Below are 16,685 nucleotides of genomic sequence, written 5' to 3'. Positions count from 1 at the left end.
TTCCTCTTCTTCTTCTTCTTCTTGTCTCTAATGAGGAAAATGCCGAGCGGATCTCGGAGGCAGACATCACAAACAAAGAGGCGTGCGTTTTCCGAAGCCTCTCGTCGTGTCATCCTAAGAGGAACATTGTCTCCTGAATGAAATTTGGGAGAAAACGGTGCGACGGCGTGCCGCAGTAATCCGCATGGTAAATACGACAACATTAAGCTGATTAATGCCGAGCATCCACTGTAATTATCACATTAGCATATTGTAATCTCACAAATTACCATGAAAATCACCATGACAGCTTTCTTTTTCTCTCACCCGCCCCGCCGCGGGGTATCAAGCTACAATTTAATTGCTGAGAATTCCCCTCACTTTTTTTCCCTTCCTTCTTTTTAATAAAAGTGACACTAATTTATGAGACTAATCCTACAAGGAGGAGGAAGAGGAGGAGGAAGAAGAGGGGGTGTGGGGGGTTTTGATTTCAGATGTAACACAACAACACATGATCACTGCAGAAGAAGAGCGCTGTCACAACTACCAAAACACTACTCTGGTTGAGCAATACATTTTACAGCCAAGCGTTAATTATTCATTAAAATGATAGAAGGAGCCGGCGGAGAGTCCCGGAAACGCAGCGCACTAAACACACACACACACACACACACAGGCTCTCACAGTCCGGCGTCCGCTCGCTGTGAGTGCTGCAGTGATTCTCTTTGAAAGTCGGTCACAAACACACACACCTCTTTCCGCCCCGCAAGCTAATGCAGTGAGCATGTTTGCTGAGTGCATGCAGGAAGTGATGAGATATTTAAAAGGAAGCAGGTGGCCTTATAATAGAGCACTCAGAGAAGACACCTACACACACACACACACACAGACTGACTGGAATGCAGAAGGCGGATGCATTGATAAGTTGCGGTGGAGGAGGAGGAGGAGTGATAAAACATCTACTCCCTCCTTTCGCATCTTTTCTTCAGCTGTCTCCTTCATGCTCTTGTCTTCATTTGCATCACAGTGTACCCTAAATAATATGATACAGTCCCAAGTGACCTCAGTATGTGTGTGTGTGTGTGTGTGTGGGACCACCCGTGTGGGCGAGGTGGGGGACTCCTTGCTTGGATCATCTCCTGCATGATTAAAAAAAGAAGGTCTCTAAAATTCATCAGAGCCCCCCCCCACTATTATACTCTTCTTAGCGTGTGAATGGTTGAGAAGGGCATGCGCTCAGGTGGAAAAGTCAAATTGCTTATGAACCTTATGCAACTTCTCCTGCATTTAACTTAGGGGGGGGGGGGGGCTTCCTCGGTTTAATTCCCTTCCAAAAATACTACAGAGCTCCCCTATTTTTAAATACATACGTTTTGTGCGATGGTGCAGCTAATATGTTCAGAGTATCCTGCATGTCCTGCTATCCCTCCTTTAAAAATGACTCACCAGCTGTTTACCACCCTTGCATCAGCCACACAATGGCCGTCCTCGATGACCACGAGCGGCCTTCAACAAGCTTCTCCTTCCAGGCTTCAAAGCTGAAGGTTTGACTAGAATTACGCTCGACAGACAGCGGTAGCTACAACTTTTATCTTGGCTGCAGCCTTGGGAGAACCCCAAGTGGCCCATTACTCTGTAACCCTCGTACAAAGTAACTACAAGAGTGGAGTGGAGTTTCTGCTCCCACCAGCCTCTCTGGCTGCTACAACACGCTGATCCGTTTGAGTCTAACGTACTGCTGCTGCTTTGTGGAAGCTTGGCGTGGTTGGAGATTGAAGAGGCGGAGGAGGGTTGGGAGGGTCGGTTCACTTTCAGTATGCATTCATTCATATAAAATAGGGAGTAAAAGTACATTTTGTAGATTGTGAATTTTAGACGAGGTGTTGCCATTTTTATTGTATTTCACTATCTCTCTGTTGTTTTTTTTACATACATTGCTGCTATGATCATTTCATTTCTCTCTCCAGGGATTAATATATTTTCTATCTTTCTATGTATTTTAAGAAACCTAGCTGTATTTTGAGATGTGATTTGTTTTACCAATTCTAAACCTAACCTATACTTAAAGATGAGTAATTATAGCCAAGTTATTAACAACTGCCCATTATGTAGCCATAAGCAGATCAATTTATTGTAGGTTTGGTTCTACACATGAGATTTGTTGACAATATGAAACATATCAAAAAATTGGCCTCCATATAACATGTGTGTTACATTAGATTTATAGAGTATATTTTCTGTTCGAGTTCCTGCTGCTCTGGTGTCACTGTGTGTGTACTATGCAGAGTAAATGAGGACAAGAAGGCATTCTAATAGAAAATGAGCAGTCTTGTCTCTGCTGTAGGATATTTAAACTTCAAACTTGGATGAGTGTGTATTGAGATAATAGTGCAGTTTTAATGTACTGTACAGCTACTGTATATTCACTTTATTATAACACTTGGCTGTGGACAGGTGACTATATCTCTATAGGCAGTTAACACTTCAGCTCTGTTGTACAGGTTTTACACTACACAGCACTGCGGCTCTACTTATTTAACATCCAGTGAAGATGTAGAGTGATACAAAGATATTTAAATGTAATATCTATGTAAAATATGTAAAAAAAAAAAAAAAAAACATGCATCAAGAAAATAGCTAATATCAGAGTCCTACACAGGGTTCAAGTATCCGCAGGTAGGCAACAGGTGACCCACAATTTTATTTAAAGTGGGTTGGGTCGGGAATTTTGGGTTGGGTGTGGTTTTAAGCACAGTGGGTATGGGAGGGTAAGGGTACCTGTGCAGGACTCTGGCTGATTAAAAAACAGTATACCTTAAACACTTGTTGCCTGTAGGTGGTGCAACTGTTAAGTTTGCTGCTACGATTCCTGTCATTGTCTTTAAGCACCATCAATACACAGTGTATACATGCAGGTCTAAAGTGTGCTATTACTTTTCCTATATGTGGTGCAAGTTGGTGTGTGTAGAACTGGTGGGAAACTATTAAAATGTGAGTGAATTACAGATCAGCTCCATGATGGGTTTGAGTTCACAAAGTAAGAGAAAGTTATTGTTTTAATTATCCAGATATGAAGCTAACCTTGTAGCTAATCTTCTTTTAGTTTTTGGCAGAGTAATAAGAGTTGTGCTTTTTTGCCCTGCTGTGACCTCTGCAGAGAGCAGGATGGAGGCTGAGGACGGAGAGGTGCTTGTGACAAGTTCTGTCAAACACTGCAGCAACTCAGCACTTTGGCTGCTACCTTCACCTTTACTTTAACGGTAACACAGTGTTCACAGCGGCTCTTCTTTACTCTCGCTCCACCTCCCGCTTCTGTGCTTCGTATGGTTCATTCTGTACCTTCCCCTCTCTCTCTCTCTCTCTCTTTCCCTCGTTTCCCGGCTAATCTACAGTCTGGCTGAAAATTCTTCATGAATAATTGAGATGAATGACAGCGCCAACTCATTAGGAATTCACATAACATGCCATAGCCCGCAGAGAGAAAGAGAGAGAAAACGTAATAAAAAGATGAAGTGGTGAAAGGACTGAGGCTGGTAGTAGTGGTGTCTCTATGAGAGTGTGTGTGTGTGTGTGTGTGTGTGTGTGTGTGTGTGATGTACTCCCAAAAAACCTGACCAAAACTCAATCATCAAGTCTGGACTTGATGATTGAGTTTTGGTCAGGTTTTGCAGTCCCCTTTATGGATTCGGTGAGTGTGTGAATGACTGAGTGACTGAGTGTGTGAGTGTGTATTTTCGGTGTGTGTCACTCGGTGTGTTGCTAATAACTCATAAATACCGACAGATCATTTCACCCTGTCGGCATACGCACACACCTACTGTGTGTGTTTGTATGACTCACCTAATCTCTGAAGTGTGTGTGTGTGTGTGTGTGTGTATGTGCGTGTGTGTTTCCCCCCCCCCCAATTACAACCATAGCAGTAATTCATGGCTGTTGTGTTGTGACGTGCCATAAACCATAAGTACAAGTATGAGTGTGTGTGTGTTTGTGTGTGTGTGGTCTGTTATAGGCTGCTTTTGGGGACAAATTTTCAATTTAAGCCCACTTAATTGGGGGAAGGCCTGTCCAGCTGGGGACAAGAGTCATGTCTTTAATTGGGAAAATCCTGATTTTTGGGTCAGTGGAATATAAGTCTATTTAATGTCCCCAAAAGTCACCATTATCTGATGTGTGTGTGTGTGTGTGTGTGTGTGTGTGTGTGTGTGTGTGTGTGTGTGTGTGTGTGTGAGGTCTGTCACAGGCTACTTTTGGGGATACATTTTAGACTTGAGACCAGTTAATTGGAGAACGGGTTGTCCAATTGGGGTGTGGTGTGTTAAAGGCTACTTTTGGGATAACTTTCATACTCAGGATGGCATGTCCAATTGGGGACAAAAAGCCATGTCCTCAGCTGGGAAAAAGCTGATTAACAGTATCTGATTTTAGTGTGTGTGTGTGTGTGTGTGTGTGTGTGTGTGTGTGTGTGTGTGTGTGTGTGTGTGTGTCTCCACAGGTGCCCACCTCCAGCTCCTGCTCTCTCTGCAGGGCGAACTGTTTGAAGGACTTGACGATGATTCCCGCGTTGGAGCAGTCGTAGACGAAAATGGACGGGCTCCCCATCCACGTCTGCAGGTCGTAGATGGACAGCGGGATGTACTGGGTGTAGTTCTGAAAAAAGAAAAAGAGAGCGAGAGAGAGGCTGTCAGAGTGAGGGATGAGAGAGAGATGGTGCATCATGTTATTGCTGATAACTCACTTTTATGGATTTCTTTGGTTAATTATTAACTAGTCATCTGTTTGATGAAGAGTGTGAGCAGAGGAGAGAAGGAGGGGAGGGCAGTGGGAAAGAGAATTATAACGAGGGAACATGAGAGATATAGAAAAATGAGAATGTAGGGAACACAGAGAGAAGCTGGTGATAATAAATCTAAAAAAAAAAAAAAAAAAGAAAAACGAAAAACTATGCTATAAAGCTGTTATACTTCATGGAAAATTGGAAAATTTGGTTGTGCACAACCCTTCATTCCCCCCGTCATTTCCTTTCCTCGACACCAAATCCCCACTGATCTCCTGTTTCAGCAGCCGGTGACGCAGCAGCTTCATTTCTTACTTCTTTTATTTTTTTATATATATATATATATATAGATATATATATGAAAATAGGAATAAGTATGAGAAATATATTGTTGGAGGGGAAGGATAGAAGGATAGAAGGATGGAGGACAGAGTAAGAAAAGAAGACACAAGGCCCGAGGGTGTACTGTGGGGATGTGGAGGCAACAGCTAAGCCTGGACAGCAACGCTGCATCATTGTGAGTGGGTGCTTACTTAACAGGACGAGGCCATGAACAACTCAAGATTTTATGTCTGTACTGTGGTGGAGCTCCACTCTGAACGTCAGCTAGGTTGTGAGGATCCTTTACATTTTACATCATACATGTTTTTGACCACAGGAACTGTTGTTGACTGCAGGAGTGTTTATCCAATACAAGTTCAGTTACTACTTTGGAGAGAAGCAGCTTAATCTTTTTGAAGTTTTCATTCCACCATCAGTCCTTGAAAATGATATATGAAACCACTTGGACATTTATTCAGCTATTATTGGTTTAATTTGCCTGATCGTCATGGTTCCAGAGATGCAGTGGAAATGCAAACAAATCTGCTAATATAAACTTTCTGCTGCATTTTTAATGAAGGAATACACTTCAATTTTATTCAGTGCAGCCATATCCAATAAGAATAACAGTATTCAAAAGCTGCAGTCTTTAAATATGCATTAATTGCTTTTTCTTTTCTTTTTTTACTGCTTCGGGAAATTTGAGACAACTGTTAACACAACATTAGTTTATAAAGTTACCTCAAAGATGCAAACAAACAGTTGCTTATTTATACATCCAGCATCTAGCATTTAGTTTGTGTCTATGTATAGCTCTGTTTTGGTCTCCACCAACGGCTAAATGCTCCACAGGTACAGTGCAGTGGCTTTATCAGAGCTGTGCACTGTTGCTGTAAATGATGCTGATGGGAGCAGTGAGTAGTAGTAGACACACACTATAACTGTGTGTAGAGGTGAGGGGAAATAGCAGACTTGGGTGATGACATCTCAGTGGGTTCATCACTACAGGTGACCTTCTTTAACTATTATGTATTGTTATCTTTTTAGGAATGGAGACTATAATGTTTCAAATTTCAGCTTTGTATATGTAACAGCTGATATTTACCTTTTTCAAGTGAAGTAATCACATATTCACCTTGAGCTTGTGACAATGTATAAAACAGTATTCATCTAATAAAAGCATGTTGTATATGGGCTTTGCTTTACTCTGATTATTACCATCATCACATTACAACTGCACTTTTCATACATATAAACATGACCTTTGACATCTTAACCACATAACAAGACTTCTGTGGTTTCTATTGCTACTCTATGTGAATGCAAACACTTCCTTTTTTGTGTTGTACCTTATTAAAAACCCAGATCTCTCCATTAACGGTGGGTCGCGGCACTCCGTGGCCGTTGTAGTGGAAGAGGACTCGCTCCTCTTTGGCGTTGCGTCTCAGGGACGTGCACAGCTTCTTCACCTCGTCCACCGTGGGGTCCAGGCTCTGTTTGTAACGAGCCTGAAAAACAGAAAGGGGGTGGAAAGAAGAGATCAGTATCTGGAAGTAAGAACTTGGGTTTATTTGCCAAGCATGACTTAATGTAGGATGATAATATTTTTGACAGTGTGTTCAAATAAAGCAACAGATCCACCAACATCCAAGACTGTGCTTCATTCAGTCAGTCAGTCAGTCAGTCAGTCAGTCAGTGTGAGTGGGTGTGAATCTTTGCTTTGTGAAAGAACAAGAAATACACACAATGAAAATGTACAATCTTGAATAAATTGTATCTATGTCCCCTTGAGGAAAATCTTGACTCCGGAGTTGAATCCAGCAAACATCTACACATCCATCACTTAACCCTCAGAGATAATAAAAGTAGAGCATAGCAAGCATTAGATCTCCATACTTCATGTTAAATGATGCATCGGTAGACGTTGGTTGGTGCGTAACATACAACAAACAAAGCCCAGAGGAAAGAAGGAAGAAGAACATGTATGAGGAACAGGGTTGGATGGCCATTAGAGGTTTTCTCTGATCACTTCTTTATGTGTGTGTATGTTTGCGTCATGAGTCGTCATATGAGAGCAGCTGAGGGCAGCGAGTCAGAGTGATCAAACAGTGACTTCCATAAACATGATGTTAATTAGTCATTTCTGTGGTAGACGCCTAGTAAAGGAGACAACTTGTTTGAGGGTAAGGAAGCTGACTGTGTCTTACATGTACGTCACGGCCGTGGAGTCAAGGTTTATACTTGAACTATAATGTATCGACAATATAAATAGAAGAGAATTTGACATGTCAGATTTTTTCATATATTTCAAAGCTGCGCTCATGAAAGCTGCTGTGTGACGTTAACGGTGGAAAAGGAAACTGCCTGATGTTTTTCTGAAGGAAACATCAAACAACAGCAGAGAGGAAACTCATTTATAACTCAATAAATCTGCACAACAAACAAGAACACAAAATCTATGACCAAAATAAATGAATTAACTTCCAATAAAAGTCCAATTCTACATGTTGGACTCACACAGTTTCAACTTCACATTAAGTTAAAAAAGTGTTGAAATGTGGGTTTAGTGTTTCTTCCATTAATAGTGTATGGTCTTTGTACATTTAATCTGGAAATATGGTAAAAGAGGCCAAAAAACACTGAACAGAAGCAGTTCACCTTGATTTTAGATAAAGCTGGTAAGAGTGGAGATCTCTATGTAGTTGAACACTATGGCATATTTTGGAGTTGGCAGATTAAATCAAATCTAAAACTATTGTGAATAAATGTAACCTAGTTCATTGACAAGTTATCATATTGACTCTACATATTCCGAAATTCCGAACCTCAAACATTTTATCATCAATATTCAAAATATATATTTTAAAAAAGCAGCGTTTGAATGATCAGATCAGAGAATGAAGGAACAGACATGAGTCCATGATCATCTGACAGAAAAGGTCTATGAGTGTGTAAACGTTATCTTGTATGTTTATCCTGCACAGCTGATTCTGAGTTTTAAGTGTGCTGAGACTGTGATCGTTAATAATCAATGAGCAGTGCAGCTGTCTGCTATCAATTTTGAATATGGATAGTGTGATAGTTAGACAGTTAAGTATAATCTATTATGATAGTGAAGCACATGACTGGTGTAACTTGCAGATTGAGTTTGAAAAGTATGGCTGCAAACTATTTGTGTTAATTATTCATGTAATTTACTTGATTATTCATTGAAATTGTGGTTATCATTTATTAAATCAATATTTTCATTTGCAAAGAGAAATGTAATTCAACATACTAGTGTTATATAGCAAGCTTTTTTATTGTTTCTTTCTTCTGAATTGATTTTCTTTTTAATTGAATTAAATCAATCTGAAATCTAACAACTGAAATCTTAAATAAATGCAGAAAAGAAGATTTGAAGTCTTCCACTGCGTCCTCTGCGTCCTCTGTTGTGATCTAGGCTTTTTTTCAAGTTTGGGCAGATATTGAGGCAGAAGAAACCAAATAACTAGACACACATTAATGTGTAATGATTTAGCTGGGAGGCTCCATTACAGACACAGCAAATAAATATATAAAAGGCACATAAATATTAAAACAGACAAATAAATATAGTAATACATGGTGTAGAAGTCATTTCAATTTAAAAACAAAAGTGTAAAAATAAGTGTTGAAATAAGGTGTATAAAGTGTAAAAGACATCTTAAATATAACAATCAGCTGATATTGGCCCATCACAGATATATCAGCTGATAGATGTTTTTTCTTAAAGTTATATAGCCATCATTTTATGAGTATTTGATCCTTTTTCCTAATTCAAGTTTAATCTATATTTTTTGTTCTACATTTTCTTATTTAAAGCAATTTATAATCATCATATTTCCAGTGAAGTTTACTGTTTCAGTGCACTGATGTTATTTTATGTGATGAGGATTCATGTTAAACTGTAAAATATAATGTGTGTAATTTGAGGGATCATTGCAAAAACAAAAAAAAAAGACGAGAGTGATTTATGTATATATTATGTTTGATATTTGGCCAATATATCAATATCAGTATCGGCCCAAAAAGTCCAGTATCAGTCAGCCCTAATATAAACATCTAAACAAAGTATAAAGGCAAGAAAGAAGCATGCGTAATATTTACTCAAATACTGCACAGGTGGTTAGATTGCATTTGTTTGTGTGTGTGTGTGAAAGAGAGAGAGAGAGAAAGAGAGTGTGTGTGTGTGCATGTGTGTGGTCATTAAGAAGTATTAAGAAGTCTTATGGCCTGAGGAAAAAAGCTGTTCCTTTTCAAGAGAAAAAAAAACAACTTTGCATTTTTAAAATATCAAACATTCCAAGTGTGGAGAGAAATCTGCTGAGCTGCTGAAGAAAAATAAAGATGAGAATCATTTAAAAAGTGACTAATGAGCTGGCGGGGCAGATGAAGACAGTTTGTTTGCAATGATACAACATTCTATTGACTCAGATAAATGTTGCACTTTGCAAGATGTCAAACCTTTTAAAAAGGTCCTTTTACATTTGACAGTAATAATGATTTCTGGCTGAAAACCTGCCAGCATTTAATCAATATAGACTAATAGTGTTTATGGGACTCTTGCTTTTAATTGTAAGAAACATAAATAGTACAAATATCACTTTTTTTTAAGCTTTTACGCATTTGTGTGTGAAATTTAAACAAGCTGTTGATAGTAGGAAGACTATTCTACACATAAACACAAAAACTCAACAACACACAACACTGAGTTTGCTGCTTAACTTATTCTTCAGATCAAACTTCAGCAGTATACAGAGAGTCAAGTTGTGTCTGTACCTGAGGAGTGGAAAAGCTGCTCCACAACAATTGGGAGTAACAGTGGGAAACAGAGGACATGTGAGATGTTTGCATTCCCCCTCCGTCCATTAAATAATGTGTGTGTGTGTGTGTGTGTGTGTGTGTGTGTGTGTGTGTGTGAGAGAGCACGGACGGAACGGACACAGAGGTGTCAAGGAGTTATGCAACAGAAAAGCTCCCCGTTAGACCGGCTGTCTCATTATCACACTCACCATGTGCCTTCTGTTATACTGTAACTAACATGCCTTTTACCCAAGCAGCCTGCCTCCTGTCAAACCTCTCTGAATCACACAAGGAGCCACGTTCTGACCTCAACTTCTTACTAAACTTCAAACCATTCAAAACTAACTAAAATTTAAAAAGACACGCATACCAAAATATTAAAGCAGGACTGAATAACTTAATAAAAGTTGCTGATGAGCATCGATAAAAATATACATAAAAAATATATATTTACATTTTTCGTCAAATTTTTAAAAACTGTGAACGTGAGCTATAAGTTATTAATATTCACATGATATTTTATATGTGCTGTCAGACGTCAAACTGTGATGGGTTTTTTTAATGACCATGTAAGCTTTATTTATATATGAGTCTTCTAACTATACAGTCATTTATACAGTTACAGTCGTGCTATCAATGATAAATGCTGTAATCCTAATTATTTATCATAATCCTGATTCAAGAAGTCAAATTATCACTTGTTCATCACATCACACATATCCTACAGAGACTTTGATCAAAGATGCCGCCTTTCAGCTTCCTGTACCTGGAGGAGTTTGAATTGTAGCGAGATAGCAGAGCTTGGCAGGTTTATTCAATTTGGCTATAATCAGATAAGAGTGTCTGAATGGCAGCAGCCGCAGCACTCATCCTGATGATATCAAGTGGTATCTGAATAGCATAATGGTGTTAGTGATGGAGGTGTAGCGTCTGAAATCAGAGCTTGTATAAGAGGTATGGAGGAAAAAAGAGTGCTGAATGAACTGAGTGTTTACACCTGCTTGGAATTGTTACATTTGAGAGGAATGGAGAGATGAAGTCAGATTAGATTTTTCTGGGTGAAGATAAATAGTAAAAAAAAAGTGAACTCCTTTCCTAACATTAACCACCTCGACCTGTAGGGGGAGCTCCTGCCTCCAGAGGTGACAGCTCTCTCCAGAGGTGAATGGAAGCTGCAGCTGTCTGTAACACACACTCCTTTACGTCTATCAAAACCACAGGAAACAACCTCTTTTTTTTTCTTTTCCTTTAAAAAGGTGTGCTCTCTGCCATTTATCATCGTGTCACCTCCAAAGAACAAGCGACCTTTTCAAAAGTAGCGTGAGCGTTGAGGATGTAATTAAAATGCACACTGTTAAGCTGAAAGTTCAGTTAGAAGCCTCTGTAGCTGTGACAGCATGTTTGTAGTGATGGTGGACAACGATATTTCAAGTCATGATAGAAAATTTAGTTTTAAGATCAGAGCTACTGCATTTAATTTCTCATTTATAACATTGACCACTTCTGTCACCTGTAAGTAACCTAATGGAATACCTGCCTTTCATCTACCCCTGTGAAAAAAAGAAGGGTTAAAGAACATGACAGTGATAGCAGCGGCCACTTGTCAGACAGGGGAAATGAGCAAAGTTAACCTCTGTCCTCTCAGTCGCCAATCAACATGTGATCACTAAACGCTGACCTCAGATGGAGCTTAAAAAGAAAAACAAGGAATAGAAAAAGATAGAGGAAGCATTTCAAAGTGACTCAAGGCAGTATAGTTAAAATAAAGTATATTCCATTTTAAATCCACTTTCCAGTTTGCAAAATATCTACCTTAAAAAAATGAATGAATGGTTTATTCAAATGTGATCTTTTCTCTTTCATTTGTATTAGGACAGGATTCTAGCAGGATTCTGTCTGTTTTTTGTTATTGGCTGAATGGTTAATGTGTTCTCTGAGAGCCAGTGATTATACTAAGCCCACGTTCATTTGTTAGTGAACAGAAACAGAGCTAAAAGTGGACTGTAGGGGTGTGTGTGTGTATATGTGTGTGTGTGTGTGTGTGTATTCTGTCATAGGCTACCTTCTGGGGACAAATTCAAATCAGTGAAGAACCAGTTAATTGCTGATGACTTGTGCAATTGGGGATCAAGTACCTTCGGGGAGAACTAATAGACACTCCAAATCTTTCATTCCTTCTGCTGTCAGGTTACTAAACTTGTAACTTTGTAATGACTGTCCCTTTTGCTTGATAACAGATGTAACAAATATCTATTTATGTATTATTTTCTTGCTAAATATCTCTGTTGGCCTCTGTCTGTTTGTTTGGTCTGTGTTTTTGACATGTGTGTTGATGTAATTGTGGACAGGCCTTCCTTGGGATCAATAAAGTTGTCTGAATCTGAAAAGCAAGTGTCCTCAATTGAGAAAAGGCTGATTTTTGGGTCATTGGTTAAGTTGAGTGTAAGCCTTCAGAAAATGAATATAAGTCAATATCATGTCCCTAAAAGTCACTATGGTGTGTGTGTGATGGCACCATGTCACTTTGATACACATCATATCAATAATGTAAACTGATGGATTGAACAGGTGTGCGTTGTGTCTCAACTATTATGTATGCAGCTTGTGAAAAACAAGGTGTAAAAGTGCGTGAGTAAGATACATATTAAATCAAACTTTCATATCTGCTTCTGCTTTTCATGTTGGAGCTAAAGCTTGTGAACATTAATTAGGCTCCAAGTCCAAACAGTTATGTGGGATTACAGATCTGAATTGAATCTGTGAGTTTTGGTTATTTAAAATGTTAGTTAGTAGCAAATGTTGAACACTAAATCTAATTAGATTTGATAAGGGATTCAAGAAGGATTTGGGATTGGATAATGGACCATGCCCAAAGCTCCAAACAGTGAAGCTAAAGCTGGGTTCTCTTGGTCCACACCCAAGAAGAAAATGTTTCCATCACTGGTCCAGCTGACAGTCTTAAACACGGCGTTACATGAAGTGACAGGCTACTCAATCATTGGACAGTTTTAGTCGCTGATCCTTCGGTATCAGCACTACTTTTTACCCCCACAGGAGAACTACAACAAGTTTACTCTGGTGGCTGATAGTAAATCACTGAGCTTCACTGTAGATGAAGGATTTATTTATCTTCTGTAGTGGTCATGTAGGCAGAAATGAGCATTATTCAAGTCTGTAAGTGGACTTCATCTGTCATAAATAACCATGAATGTCTTAGAATCAACGTGAAGGAGGAAATACTCCCTGCTCTGCAACATGATGGAGGAAATGGTTACTACAATCAGCAGACAAATGGGACACATTTGTTTAGTTTCATACATGGGTTATATATCAATGTCACATAATGCTGCTGGTGGGCTGACGCACAAATCACAGCGGAGTTTACTTTCAACAGGGTCGAGACTTTACTTCTCCAAAAGGACAAGTCGTCACTTCACCATGACAATTATCAATAACAGAGTGAAGGTGTCATTCATAACCTGGTTACACAACGACACTTAACCCTGTGAGAGCACTGAACACACACTCCACAACCAGTCTCCCTCATCTTCCTCACCATGAAAGGAACTTTGAAAAGGCCACTGATGCACATTATACAAAGTTTTAAAAAGTCATGACGTCAATAATGATATTGTGTGAGTCACTGTAGGTGAAAGGAAATAGAGTCATCGGGTTCAGATCACACCTTAGCTACCCTGTTATTATCGCATACTCCAGGAGATCAGTGTAGGATCACTCAGTATGTGAGTGAATTCCAGGCTTGGTTGGTTTAAAATCGCTTCGGCGAAAATTGTGGTGCCCCGATAATGTACAGTGTTTTGTAACTTTTAGTTTTAGATTCAGGAAGAGCGATGAAGTTTCTGTCCTGGTTGTGGAACATTGGGTCTACAACTTCTTTGTGAACTTGGAGAGGGATTATGTCCCCTTAGAATATCTCATGAGAGTACTACGGGGGTAAAGATCAGCCAGCGATGGGATCTGACCTGGAACTGGATCAGGCAAAAAAAAAAAAGATAATATCAGGAATCAAGAAAGTGTATTATTCAGCTGTATGTGAGAAAGTACAGGCAGTGTAATACAGAGCAGCGTGCAGGCCTGTGTGGCACTAGTCATTTCCCCAGTGACAGCAGCCCTGCTGGGGCCAGTGTGTCCGGGCTGAGTCAGTTCACAGCAGGTCGGATGGAGCAGAGGGAGAGATGACACGTCACCTTCCCGTCCTGCCAGCACACACGCCTCCTGTCCAGATCACGTTACCCACGCAGCCATTTCTCAGTCCCCAAATTGAAGCTTAGGGAGTGCGGACGACTGCACTTTTGTGGAGACATTCGAAGAAGGAAAATAATTAACTAAAGTTAAACACAGGGCTTTACACAAGTAGATGGAGTAACCAGCCACAGTCTGTAAATAGTTATTAATATTTAACACCACGCCTTTTCCTGTCTTATCAGGACTTTAGTAATTGAGAAACATCCGACCTTATTTATTGGGGGTTTTTTATATTTATTGACAGCGTCACGCCATAATGATGTTGTTTTACTAGAAACCTAAATGCACTTAATCATTGAAAATAATCAGTTCATCTAAGGAGGAACATGTTTTTAAGCTCATGTCTTATCTATTTATGTTAGTTTGGTCAATTGGTTTAAAATGCATTTATTTATAAAACAAACATATACCAAAAATAACAACACATGAGAATCACGTGACTCAAATCATGTGAATCTACTCAAATTGTAGTCATCTTCATCATCACTATCATCCTGAGTGTGAGGATGAGAGACATTCTCCTCACATGACACAGGCCTGATGACTCTGCTGTTCAAAGGTGCAATGTTAATAAAGTTAATTCATCCATTCATTAAACCACTAAACATCTGTGTGTCATGTAAGAAAAGTGCTTTAATAAGTCCTACACAGTGGTCAAGTAACTATTAGCAGTATAATCTGAAGTAGTCTAATGAGGATGTGTCCTACCCGTGTGATTAATGCACTTCTTAATGTGTTTTATCATCAGTCATTTTGCTAATATTAGTCAAACACTGAAGAAGCATGTAAGGACTGATACACACAGGCATGTTCTTTATTAAAAACTAATGTATAAGAATCAATCATTTATATAATAAAGTAGTGGGCTGTGTGGCGGGCAGCTGGTGCTTATGTAGCTCTCAGTCAACATGTTAGAAATCAACTAACACATTAGTTTCTTACCACTTATTTGTATGATCTTATGTTACCAACAACTTAAAGAAGCATTTTGTGTTCCAAACAGCAGATAACTGATGGTGCGGCAACACTCATCATTTCTCCTTAGGTCTGTTCTTGTGTTTAAAGATGAGTCTGATGCTGAAAGAGAGCAGCAGGAGTCAGAACACTGCTGCTGCAGCTGACTAAGTGACATGAGTTATGTAACCGGCAGAAGGTCCAAAACGCACACAGTGACTGTTAGTATAGATTTTAATGCAGGATTTCAAACTTAACATGCTTCAAATGTAAGTGCAATAACTATTTGAAATCTAGCAGTGCTGAATCACATCCTTTCGGCTTTCAGGCCTTTACGTTTTGTATGGAACATGATCTGCTTCATTGAGAAAAGCTGGGAAATCAATGAGGCTTCCTCCCTGCTACCATAACACACCTCACTTCCTGAAAACCTCAACTACTTAGAAGGCTTTCCATTCACACTGATTCACCCTATTCCTCTCCTCACATTTCATTTACGTATCCAGTCATACCCTTATTTATTTCTTTTATTCTTTATTCCCCAACATGACTTCAAGTTGTAGATGCTTTGGAAATTTCCCATAGTAGTTACATGAGAACTTGAACTTGTAACATTCCCAGTAAGACATATCTAGACAGGGATATTTGTCATGTCATGCAACTTGCCCTTCCCAAAAACTGGAGTTTAAACCAATAAATTATTTGCCAGCCTTGAATTCATTTACTTATTCAAATCTTATGATATCCAGCTTTCATTTCAGAGTCATAACAGAAACACAAAAATTGGTAAAGCATTACACACACACACACACACACACACACACACACACACACACACACACACAGACAGACACAAAAGATGATGCTCATGTTCTCACACACTATACATGTGGGACCATTTCACTGTCAGACTCAGGGAGCTTTAATAGGCTGTATGAGATCAAACCTCTCTGAATATCCATGTTATATGTGTTTGTGTGTGTGTGTGTGTGTGTGTGTGTGTGTGTGTGTGTGTGTGTGTGTGTGTGTATGTGTGTGCAGTGTACACGTGTGTGCTAAGAGTAGGGGCAGAGAGACTTCTGAAGCACCAGTCCAATTAAAAGCGGAGCTCTAAGCAGCTCTCGGAGGTCTTTGTGTTGTGTGTGTGTGTGTGTGTGTGTGTGTGTGTGTGTGTGTGTGTGTGAGAGCACATATTTAGAATTCAGTCAGGTTACTTTAGATTGCACACAGGCACTTATGTTCCTGTATTTGACACGTTTTCTATTGGGTTTTTTCTAATCTCATCAGACTATGAGGTTTAAATAGCTGATGATCAGCTTTAAAAGGTGTTGGAATTATTTGGGGTGAACAGTGTAATGCTCTTTTTATACATAATCCCCCAATTTTACAATTATTTGTAATTTTTCAAACAAAAGCATCAAATATTACACAGCTTCAGATTAATGAGGGCTTGCTTCACATCACTTCATCAGTGATGTGAGTGTTGTTATGATTAACTTTTTTTTTTTTCTTATCTTTGTTTTATTTTTAATAACCCACCTCACGTTTCTGGTTTTACTCACCTTAT

The 16,685-nt window shown here is 39.2% G+C and overlaps 1 protein-coding gene across 3 annotated transcripts in view; it reads right to left on the bottom strand.

The window, feature by feature from the left end:
• The window catches only part of rptor (regulatory associated protein of MTOR, complex 1), a 171,455-nt gene that overhangs the window by 106,883 nt on the left and 47,887 nt on the right, over positions 1-16,685 (bottom strand). For all 3 annotated transcript variants that reach the window (XM_053328466.1, XM_053328473.1, XM_053328482.1), the window contains exons 5-6: positions 6,424-6,582; positions 4,480-4,626 (exon numbers count right to left, since the gene is read on the bottom strand). In XM_053328466.1, coding sequence (XP_053184441.1) covers positions 4,480-4,626; positions 6,424-6,582 — 306 coding nt within the window. The remainder of the gene's footprint in view (positions 1-4,479; positions 4,627-6,423; positions 6,583-16,685) is intronic.

This window comes from Scomber japonicus, chromosome 2, assembly GCF_027409825.1.
Source record: "Scomber japonicus isolate fScoJap1 chromosome 2, fScoJap1.pri, whole genome shotgun sequence".
In the NCBI taxonomy this organism is placed as follows: Eukaryota; Metazoa; Chordata; class Actinopteri; order Scombriformes; family Scombridae; genus Scomber; species Scomber japonicus.
This window is presented reverse-complemented; position numbering and strand designations above follow the sequence as displayed.